The sequence below is a fragment of the Helianthus annuus genome, chromosome 12 (assembly GCF_002127325.2).
Source record: "Helianthus annuus cultivar XRQ/B chromosome 12, HanXRQr2.0-SUNRISE, whole genome shotgun sequence".
Classification (NCBI taxonomy): Eukaryota; Viridiplantae; Streptophyta; class Magnoliopsida; order Asterales; family Asteraceae; genus Helianthus; species Helianthus annuus.
This window is the reverse complement of record NC_035444.2, coordinates 160,016,635-160,028,386: the sequence shown is the minus strand read 5'-3', so window position 1 is coordinate 160,028,386 and position 11,752 is coordinate 160,016,635. Positions and strand designations below refer to the sequence as shown.

The window sequence follows — 11,752 nt, the reverse complement described above, 5'->3', positions numbered from 1 at the left end:
TTGGCCAAAATTGCAGGCCTTATAATTGTTCATAGATCGGTTAATGAAATGTTGAATGTTTCATTAACCATTATATGTGTATTATTAAAAAAGATGAATATGGGTCATATGAGACGTATGAAAGGACTAAGATGGTTGTACGATCCATATAAGAGGGTGTTTCAAGCACATCAAAACACATGAAATTAGATTGTGGCAAAGAAATGACCAATATGGCATTGATTGTTGGATTTTTGGAACCATAAGCATTATATGTTATTAATCTTGTTAGTATATTTAGGTTTATAATAAACCATTTGAAGCATTTTTAGTATATTTTTTTCTCAAAAAATTATGCTATAGCCCTTTCTATGGAAGGGTACTTTTAAATGTGTTCTTGCAAACATTTTCCTCGCCAAAAGCACCCTTTTGGACATTGATGATGCTGACAAAAATGACCAACTTGCTGTTGTGGAGTATATTGATGACATTTATGCCCACTACAAGAAACAAGAGGTAAAGTTTGACTCGTTAGAAGTCACATAAAGTCAAATATTTCTTGACATTTGAACAAGTTTTTCTATATTATTGTAGATATTAAGCTGTGTTAGACCGAGCTATATGTCACAACATCGTGACATAACCGATAGGATGAGAGGCCTTCTCATCGATTGGCTAATTGAGGTACATTATTATGTTAAAAATGTTAAAGGATTTAACATTAACAGTTTAATACCTTACACTCATATATTATTTCTAATACCACTTTTATAATAACAGTTCTAATAACGTTTCTAACATGTTTGTTTGTCACATGTTAACTGGGCTTATTGGACCGCTTGTGGCTGGTTATTGGGCTGAGGAGAGTTGAAGGGCTGAAGCCGGGTTGTTATAACAACCCGGATATATCTCAACGGGGCGATATTAAAAGGCTTCTCATCTCAGTCTTTGTAAAAAATACAGAGAGATTGTTTTTTCTATAAGTTTCTTTTTACTCTCAACTGGTTTCTCTCTCTCAACTGCGATCTAGAGTTTTCTACTGTAAAGGTCTTGATTCTCGTTGAATCAAAGACTAATAGTATAGATCTGTGTTAGTTCGTGCGAGAGAATCTCTTTAATAATCTCTGTGAGTTGAGTGTAGTTGATTAGAGTCTGTTGTACTGTAAATCTTGTTCCAGAATATCAATTTTTGGGTAATAAAATTAGGTTTGGGTATTCAACATTCGATTGTGATTGTTCTTGATACCTGTTGTTTTGACATATTAAAGTTTATAATAACTTATGTTACCATACCAAATGCAGAATTAATGTTTATAACAACTTATGATGAGAAAAGGAACAAGTTCATTACAAGTTTGAACTTATGGAAGAGACTCTGTATCTAACTGTCAATCTTATTGACTGGTTCCTGTCGTGCAGACCCGTTGTAAGGAAGAATCTTCAACTCGTTGGAATAACCGCAATGCTTCTCGCTTGTAAATATGAAGAAGTCACGGTGCCGATTGTCAAATTTCTGATAAAGCTTACATGAGATCTGAAGTTCTTGATATGGTAACTAATGAACACAATTTTATTTATCTACCTTATATTATTGTTATTGTTATATAATTATAACGGCATATTTGTTCTTGTTTTGATGTTTCCAGGAGAAAGAAATGATGAATACCCTTGAATTCAACATCTTGGTTCCAACGCCATTCCTGTTTGTGAAGCGGTTTCTCAAAGCAAATTGATATTTCTTTTTCGATAATCTTTGTGTTTATTTTATAGATGGAGCTACTGTGTTTCTACTTGATTGACATGTGTTTGGTGGAATACGAATGCTGAAGTTCCCACCGTCATTGCTAGCAGCAACTGTGGTTTTCACTGCCGAATCTACTCTAAAGGGTTCGAAACAATGGGCCAAAACAAGTGAATTTCATTCACAATACTCACAGAATCACCTTTTGTATGATATTTTGTATGTAAACGAATTAATAAATGCAACACATTTTCACTTTTGAGCTATAATTATACGGAACCTGTCGTGACTCAACTCACTGAAACAACATGAGTGCTGAGGTTTTGGTCAACTTTGTGTAGTCCGTCAGTTGAGAACCAAATGCCGAGTATTTAGTTCCTCACCTTGGTGCACATCATCATTTTCATTCAAAGGCTCATCTTCATCATCATCTAAGGCGTCATTTTGATTAATCAAAGCAAGAGTCGGTGCTTGTAGCTCTAAATGAATTCAGACAACACAAAATCCCAAATTTAGTCCCAATGAAAACAAAGGTATAAATATTTACTAAAGAAAAAAATTAACATATTTACCTCAGTGAGTGTACGGAACCCGGTTGACCAGACTTGACTTGGTTTTCTCAACTGTTCAGTTTGACACTTCCAGATAGTCCGAGCCGAGCCACTGGCTCACTGCGACCTCGCTGGCGGTTTCCATTTGTGCACCAGATATAAATTTGAAAGCTCCGATACAGAATGAGCTACAATTATTAAACCAAACAAAAGGAAGTATACTTTTAAAACCACACAAGGCTTTCCATATCAGCAATCTAAAAACTAAACCAAATAAAAGAACTACTAAATTTATTTATTCTGGAAACTTTTTTGTTTTTATTTGCAGGCTTTACATGTTTGACTCTTTAACATTTGTTGTCACTAAAATTCTAAAGCAAACTTATTATATTGCATTTATTTTTTTTATCAATATATAGAAGTTCAATATATGTCATTTATTATATATCAAATCTATGAATATCAATTCTTAAGCATTTGTAACTGACAGACTGCAAGAATCCTCAGACTTGATAAGCATGATCCTTAATATATTGAGAATTGTAACGTGAACCTTGAAAATCAACGCAACCTTTTTTTACTCGTGTTGCAGCTCCTTTCTGGATCTCGGTCCTTTACCTGAGGCGTACCGAAACAGAAACCAAGCGACCACCAGTCTCATGTTGGTTCGGTCTTCTGCCGGTTCGTCCATTCACTCAGCCCTATAAACAGGGGCAGCGTAACATCTAACATAAAGTGGTCATTGATTTGGTATTATTTCTAACATGGCTAAAATCAACAAGATGATAAAATAATACAAAATTTCAGGTTAAAAGTTTCGCCTTTATGTCAGCCCAAGAAATTCGTATCGTGTTCAGGTTCATGTGTCAAGCAAAGTTTTCATGTGTCATATTCAAGTTTAAGCCGGGTTCGACCTCGCGGACACGGCCCACTTAACAATCCTACACTGCCTTGCAAGTTGCTCAACTTCCTTTGGCCATGTAGCACTCCAGTACAAAGTTTGACGATCTGGCTGAATCTGAACATAAATCACATTAGTGAAACGTTTTGCAATGCTCCTCTACTTGCTTCTGATATACAAGGGGTAGTCACCATGTAATAATATCATGTTAGTTATAACATATTATGAAAAAGATAAAAATCAAAGAACATAACAATTAAGGCTGCTCTCATAAAAAGATAACTTTATGCAATTCAACAAAGATAAGTGTACCTTCATGTATGTTTTCAGATGGGGAAGTGAATCTGGGACTGACCACTTCTTATAATGACCCAAAGCGATCTCCATATGGCACAGCTTCGGACCTAGCGATAAGTCTACAGCAGAGATATCCTTTCTGTTGATAAACGGACCCTTCAACAAACACGTGAAAATAAAATTTAAAATCAGTAAGCTAATTCAACAAACAGTTTGATATATATGTGCGTGTGTGGAGAGATAGAACAGAACCCACATTTTCTTTGATGTAATCATTGAAAGCATAGAGTTCATTCAGTAAAGCTTGCTCCGTTCCATCATTCACATCTTTGCTTTTTAAGAAGCCAATATATGTCGAAAAGATCTTCGACCCGCTAGATATATGAATCAGAAATACCATTATTCAACATCAATTTGCAAAAATGAATGTAAACTGAACAAAGGGGAGACAAAGAGCATGAGTGTACACAGAAGCTCTCAGGTGGGGTCACCAGTGACGGGTCGGGGAACTTTTCCTCTACTGTCTGTGTAATAACATCGGAATCTGCTATCCATTTGTCATCAACCTTCGCCACTGGGACTTTACCTTCTGGGCTAATACTTAAAAACCTACGTAAAACCAAGAGTGTCATGCGTAGATCATATTATGAACGGTTGAAAACACGACATGTTATAAGCGGAATATTGTATGATTACCAGTCTGGCTTGTTACCGAGATCAACTAACTTTAGGTCATAAGGAAGATGCTTCTCTTCCAGTGTCAGCAAAACTCTCTGTGTAAACGGACCTGAAACAACAGATATATAAAAATAACTGTGCACCCAAATTTTTTACTAATTGTAGCCTTTGGTAATACGATTGTGATTATCAGGAGCAGAGCTACATATATTGGAACGGGTCAAGCGACACCAATGATTTTTGAAATTTATATGAAGCGTATAATACCCGACCTTTTTCATAGAATGACCACAAAAGGATAATTTGCCTGATCTACTAACAATTGTTGTATATAAAATTGAATTCCTGTACATGAAAGAATTTGAGCAAACCAATTCCAGCTATAAATTTCATTCATTTCTCTAAAAAGTATTATCCTTAGATAGACCCGGTTCGTCGTACTGACCGTATCGACCGTATCGACCCGGTTCGTCGCCGAAACGCACTAACTCGTAACATCGCCACCTGTCTCTCACCGTTTCGACCCGACAGGTACCATCTAGTTGTGAGTGTCACTTGTCCCACATCCACTTGACCGTCCTCAACAAAGAAGCCGCTAACGAGCATAATCTTATCATCGGCATGTTAATCTTTTATAACCCATCTATAATTTATCCATCTGAAATGAATGGTCTGTCATACTTATATTTTTTACTCATGTTAGTATGTTAATCTTTTATAACCCATCTATAATTTACAACCCACGCAGGCTGCCCCACAGCAAGTTTATGCGTAACCTGATGCTTCAGCGGCGGCGGCACCACCACCAACATTGACGCCAGCTCAGTAACCTATAGAAGTTGTTGCTCCTCGGTCCTACTACGGCACCTACATGATTACTAATATAATCGTATGCCTCTTAATACACTTTGTGTGGCTTTCGAAAATGTCTCTTTTTGACCCATACTAAAATGACTCTTTTAAACTAACATTTGTTTTGACCCATTATCCAGCCAGCCCGTCTTTTTTACCTCTAGTTGGAATAGATACTTGCAAATGAATATACATGTATACATATAATTATATTGATAATGATAATACCTGCACAGGGGCCCCTGAGATGTCACTTAAAAAGGCTTTTAGCTCTTTAGTCACCCCACTAAATGGATAAAAAGTGATCTTTGTTTCCTAAGAGTAACCTGTGAGATACCATCAATGTCAAAAGGAGTAATGTTTAAATTCAAGCACACCAAGATCCAACAAACAATGCATTTAGTAGCACTATTTACATAAATTAATCAAATATCAATAAAGTATTTCAGCAACAAAACTAACCATAATGGAACAAAATAGCATATAACAGTAACACATAGCATCATAAATTTCCTTATAAAACAAGATAAAGACAGTAAAATGTTATAAAAAAAACATACAGCTTTACGGAGCTTCTTAATCAAAGCCATAGGCTTCCTCTTCAAACCTCTCTGGAACCTACAAACACACAAATTTATATACTCTTAAAATGAAAGGTCGGTGGCACCGACAAATGACCATTCTACCCTTTGACAAACAGACAAAACACGGCAGGCATATGAAAAGAATTGTTCCTGATTCAGATCAAAACCTAGGGTTTCGTTTCGGTGAAGAAGAAGAACCTGAAATCATAATCATGTGGAGACGATCATCTTCCAAACTATTAGCTCTCCGATCTATTGCCAGACCTAATCGCATCGTCACTCCGTCGCCATATCCCCTCACTCTCCTCCCTTCCGCCACCGTCCTCTCCCGTCACTTTTCAGGTCCGTTTTCTCCCCTCAGATCTCTACTTTTTAATTAACAATCATCTCATCAATCACAACCATCACACAAACGATCAATCACACCGGTTTCTGATCTGGTTAAAATCGGGTACGGTTCGGGTTTGAGCAGGTTCAGTTTTGGTTTGGGTGACGTAGAAGGATGGGGTGTCACGGCAAACAATGGCGGCAGCCGCATCAACCGGAGTTAACGCCGGCGACGGTGGGGCGCCGTTTTCCGGTGAGCGGCAGACTACGGGTCAGCACGCGACTCTGGTATGTTGTTTTCAGTTGGCGTTGTTAGATCCATTTTGTTGGACTTAAATTTGACGTTTTTTTTGGGTTTATTTTGGATTCGGTTGTTCGATTCACTTTCACGACATAAGGGTGTACGGGGCGTAAGCGGGGAACCCATTCGGTGACCGTTGTCCCCGATCGGGAACACCGCCGCCATCAACGCGGGGACCCGAATCGGGGAGTGAGATCGGTGTGGAGTCACCGCTGTTATTGCACGAAGATTGAGGAACGGTAACATTGCAACGGTCCAATTTTTAAATAAAAAAAAATTCACTTTTTTAAAACATATATAAATAACCATCTCATTCACTCAATTTTTTTATACTCAAACCATATCAACCTCACACATTTTTTATACTCTCCAACCACACTCACTTCACTTTATTTTTTAAACTCTCAAACCACACCCACTTCAAACCGAGCAATGGAGAACCAACCCCGCGAGGCCAAGAAAAAAACTAAGGGACGGGGCTCGCAACCGTCTCGTGGTGGTTCGAGCGGTGCAAGTGCTCAACCACAACCCCCTTTCGGATACACTTCACAACCCTCGTTTTTTTTTTTTCCAACAACCTTCACACCCCTCGTTTTACAACACCCAACAACCCAATTTCGGCTATTTTCAAAATTTGTTATCAATGGACGCTCCTCCTCAATCCCCCGCCTTCGACCCATATGTTGTCCGTACCCCACAAGTTCCATCTACACGAGGAAATGTCGAACGTCCTCTACCTATTTACGAAGACGAGGACGATGAGGTAGTGCCCGAAACTCAAAATTTGGGCGACGATGACGAGGAAGATGAATATAATGTGGATGAAGACGCGGGCAACGAAAAAGATGACGCTCGGGAAAAAAAGGGAAAAACGAAGAGCACGAATTGGACAAAGGTCGAAGAAGAGGCGTTGGCAAAGGCGTGGGTACATTGCTCTACCAACAAAAAGAAGGGCAATCAACAAAACCGCGATAGTTTTTGACGTAAGATTTTAGATCATTTTAACAAAACCGTCGGTGGAAGTAACCGGACCGTTCATCAAGTACGGTCTAAATGGAACCCGATGATGGCGAAAATAAACTTTTTCAACGGCCTATACCAACAAGCGGTAAAAATTATATTTTTTTTAACATTGTATATTTTTAATTTTCTTTACTAAGTTCATATTTTTTTAACACTTATTATTTTATATTGTATATTTTTATTATTTTTTAATATGTAGGATCGCACACGAGGAAGCGGATGTAAGGATCTCGACGTGATGAAAGTCGCGTTAACAGAATTTAAAGATAGATTTCCGAACGGTTTTCAACATGTCGAGGCGTGGGAGGTCGTTCGAAGACACGAGAAATGGGCTCAAGTCCCATTGTTGGGTGAGGAAGGTGAAGGTTCGGCACATAAAAGAAAGCCCGTTGACGTGGACCCTTCGATACCGGATATGAACGAAGACCCACAAAGACCACAACGCCGAGACAAGCGTCAAGCTACATCGTCCGAGGGAAGCTCGGCCGAGTTGGCGGCACAATTCAAAGAGTACACCGCTATGGAAGAAGCGAAGCAAGCGGTAGAATTGGAGGCGATCGAATTGAGGAAAAAAAGAGAGTCGGAGGCTCGCGAGCTCATATCGGAACAACGCGAGACGATGAAAAACTACAATTACGATCCAGATATGAAAACATTCCTCAAGCCGCACGACGATGCTCGCCAAGTATGTTGCCGTTCATCCTCGCCTGAAAGCGCGAAATCGTTAACAAGTACGGGTAGCCATGCGATTTCTAGAATTTTAATTTTCTAGTTTTAATGTAATTTTCATTTTCTAGTTTGAATGTTATTTTAATTTTCTAGTTTTAATGTAATTTTCATTTTCTAGTTTGAATGTTATTTTAATTTTCTAGTTTGACTTTAATTATTATTTTCTAGTTTGAATTTAATTTTTTTTTATTTTCTACTTTAAAATGTCTTTTGTTAAATTATATTTAATTTTTATTGATATTTTTTTATAAACATGTATATTTTCAACAAATAAATAAACAAAAAAAAATTAAAAAACCAAGTCACCTATGAGGGGAGTGCTGCCATCAATTTAGGGTGTTAGGGGAGTTTAAGAGGGGAGTTGACGTGGCACAAGACGATTGGTTGGGCGTAAGAGAGGGGACTCACCTCTTAGGTGAGTGCCCCTTACACCCTAAGATTGGGGATTCAGTTTTGGTACAAGATCGGCTCGGCTCGAGTTTGGTGTTCGAGTCAAGGTTTGATTCAACTCAGTTTGACTCGGTCAAACCGAGTCAAGCTGTTAAAAAAAGAAACCAACATACATTTGTGATTTGTGAATATTTGTACGATTGTATGAAATATGTTTGTATTGACATGAATACTTTGTTAATCAAGGTACTGGAAATGGAATGATAAAATCTCTTCTCGATTCAGCTGGTCAACCCTGTACAGCTGCTTATGCTATGCTTGCTGTCATTCAAGGTGTAGTTTTATATGATATTTTCTTTTAGAAATCTGCTTTTGTTTATTAACTGAAATTCTGTTGCATAATCCATTTTTCGCAGGGCATAAACGCTCTCTGGATGTAGCCACAATCTGGCAAGGGCAGTCTAAATTTTTCAGTGTCCTGATGCTTGCATGGGGTACAATTAAAGTAGTTAACTTTTACATGCTCATCTTTTTAACTGTAGTTTTTTCAACATTAGTAACTGCTTTTCCGTGTTTTACAACTTACTTCACGGTTATGCATGTAGTACTAAATTAAGAATGCTTATTCTATGTTATGTTTTTTCTTTTCTAAAGGACTGATAGCTGACATAGATATCGAGTCTGAGCAGTATCGGTGGATGGGAAGTGCTCGAATGGATTTATATGTAAGTTTCGTTGGTAATTCTATGTTTAATGACGTTAACGCCACGAACATAATGTGTCTAACAAAGTCAAAAAACATGTAACGTGTGCGGATTCAATCTTTATTCTGTTGGTTTTCAAGAATACAAAACCAAGAACTCAAGAAACAATTTTTTATGTGCACAGGTTGATAGAAGATACAAACAATATTATCATCAAATGCAGATAATTATATCATCATTACAAGTAATTGCTGAAGGTAGAGCAGCAAAAACCTACACATCACTCGCACTCGAGACCAATTCATGCCGTTTTCGGTGCTTGAGAGATGCAATCGACAGCCAGGTAACACGTTTTCAATAACTTTTTTTCACTAAAGAGCCGGTCAAATATAAAGTATAAATACGTTTTCATTCGACGGTGACATAATTTTTTTTAGTAAAGAGCCGGATCAAATATAAAGTATAAATACGAGTTAATTTAACTTTCGACGCCGCCGCAACGCGCGGCGGGTCAAAATTCTAGTTACATATAAAAAAGACAGATCTATCAAAATTACTATTTTAATCATACAAAATATTGCATATGAATATATATGTATACACCTTCTGCGAGCACGAGCAGTGAAGAGCTTTAACAAGCTCATCAGTAGACATATCAAGGAGAGCATCCAGATCAACTCCTCTGAAACTGAACTTCTTGAACGTCCTCTTCTTCGGTGCTCCGGCTGCTGCAACATCGACCTCAACATCCGCCTGAAACAGCAATGGATTAATATCGGATCAAATTGTGTATATGAAAAGAAGAATTGAAAAAAATCACCATTGTTGGTTGCTGAATCTGCTTCGGTTCGAGTGCGGCATATAACCTAAATCTCTCTCTCCCGTTTACCTCTCTTTAATGGGAAGGGCAAACGGGAACGATGTCGGTTGGGGGATTGGGAACGTCTGCATTCAAATGGCAGATTAATGATATTAATGGCTAATTAATGAAGAGAGGGATTGTGTAATCGACTGCGGTGTTGAAGGGAGATGAGGGCAGAAAGGGAAAAAATTGTCAAAAATTATGGTTTTTAACTTTCCTTTTGATATCCCATCTTAAAACTAGTTTAATACCCATCCGGTGGACGGGTTACGTTGAACAACGCACAGACAAAGTTAATCTATATTATTGTACATAATTTTAAATGACATTACAAACAAAAGCACCATTCTTTAATTTATAAAAGGAAAACGAACGTCAACGATATACCACCACAAAACGAAAGAACATAAAACTGATAAAGTAGTAAAACATGAAATGGTGTTAGTTTAATGCAAAAGTAAAAGGTAAGCAATCATGAGCATTCAATAGTGCCCCATGAATAGTGCCTATGGTATGGTCGGAGGGTGCTATTGATAAGAAATTGGCTGAGGTAGATGGCAATGATGTTCCATACCACCCAACCTAAATACAGTGAGAATTATTAAATGCAAGACAACAATTTGCTTATATTTTTATGCTATGTTCCTATTTTAAAACGGTCTTACAACAGGAGATATTACAATCTAATGAGGCATAGTCAGTCACATACATGAAAAGTCGGTCATATCCAACCTTCATAGTAATTTTATATGATTCCGTTTACACTTGTCAATTTATTTGGTTTTGTTAACTGAATGATAATAAGAATTAAATGAGCCGGAATTTTTTTTCTTCTCGAACGTCAACCATTATATTTAAACCATAAAATAGTACAAGAGGTTAGCTTCCTGCTGGGAGTCTGAAAACACAAAACAAACTTACACAATAACGTCACGATACTAAAATCTCTCCACCTCTCCCAACATAATTTTTCAAACAGCGTTCTTTTCTTAAGCCAAGCAAAACTTTCCTCCTTAATATCTTCAACCACTTTAGAAACTAAGAAAGGGATCCCTTCAAACACAGCCTTGTTTCTCGCCTTCCAAACATTCCAAAAGGTGGCATGAAAAACCAAATTCAAAGTCTTCTTCCAGTTAGGCGATCATTTCCACTTGTGCACCGTGTCCATAACCTCTTTGGTCGAAACCTCCTGCGAGAAGATGGGGATTTTGGCCCACACACAAATATGACACCACACCGCCTTCACCGTGACACAATTCGTAACCAAGTGATCAATGGTCTCTGACCTGTATCCACACAATTTGCAAGACGTGTCACCAACATTTACCACACTCCGAGCCAGCTCCATGCTCGAAGGAATATACCCCAGCCTTAATTTCTAGAAAATATAAAGAACCTTGTTAGGGACCCATCCATTCCACCTAGTACGCCCCTCTTCAACCTTCTGCCCCATCTTTTCTGCCACTATAGACCTGAACTGAGCCACTGAATAGTCCTGATTCTCCGACTCTACCCCCACCAAACCCATTTTATCTGCCCCACTGACCAGATTTTCTCCAGCTCCCTGTCAATTGTTGTAACGTCCCTCCAACACCCTACCTGCCCTTTTTTGCACACCACTTCTGGACCAACATTATCTAAACCATGGATGGCTTTGATAACTTTCGCTCTAAGTGTCATTTACTTTATTACTATGGAACTCGCAATCTGGCATCAAAACTGAATCCGCCAGACAAAAATCCACCCTGTAATAATAAAGAACAATTAAATTTATATATTTTTACAACTACATTGATGGTATCATTGAGGATTTAAAAATAAAGAACAATTAAA

At 37.9% G+C, this 11,752-nt stretch overlaps 2 protein-coding genes, 1 long non-coding RNA gene and 2 pseudogenes across 4 annotated transcripts; 3 read left to right on the top strand and 2 right to left on the bottom strand.

Moving 5' to 3' along the window:
* The first annotated feature begins 212 nt into the window (after nucleotides 1–212).
* On the top strand, nucleotides 213–2,010 carry LOC110896169 (annotated as a pseudogene).
* LOC110896168 lies at nucleotides 1,878–9,939 on the bottom strand (annotated as a pseudogene).
* Nucleotides 2,348–4,753, bottom strand: LOC110893651 (probable glutathione S-transferase DHAR2, chloroplastic). The gene is made up of 7 exons (XM_022140733.1): nucleotides 4,663–4,753; nucleotides 4,166–4,256; nucleotides 3,920–4,078; nucleotides 3,726–3,843; nucleotides 3,485–3,625; nucleotides 3,222–3,289; nucleotides 2,348–2,459 (listed from the first exon to the last, which is right to left on the bottom strand). Exons 1-7 carry the CDS (start codon nucleotides 4,751–4,753, stop codon nucleotides 2,348–2,350), a joined length of 780 nt encoding a protein of 259 aa, XP_021996425.1.
* Nucleotides 6,780–8,023, top strand: LOC110896166. Its single transcript, XM_022143624.2, has 2 exons — nucleotides 6,780–7,319; nucleotides 7,434–8,023. Exons 1-2 carry the CDS (start codon nucleotides 7,275–7,277, stop codon nucleotides 8,004–8,006), a joined length of 618 nt encoding a protein of 205 aa, XP_021999316.1. The 5' UTR covers nucleotides 6,780–7,274; the 3' UTR covers nucleotides 8,007–8,023.
* LOC110896170 lies at nucleotides 8,565–9,295 on the top strand. 2 transcript variants are annotated; one of them, XR_002567722.2, is made up of 4 exons: nucleotides 8,593–8,686; nucleotides 8,770–8,858; nucleotides 9,008–9,078; nucleotides 9,242–9,295. It is a non-coding gene; the product is annotated as an uncharacterized LOC110896170 (long non-coding RNA). The 2 variants fall into 2 exon arrangements; XR_004874039.1 differs by having other exon boundaries at nucleotides 8,565–8,847.
* Nucleotides 9,940–11,752: the final 1,813 nt, after the last annotated feature.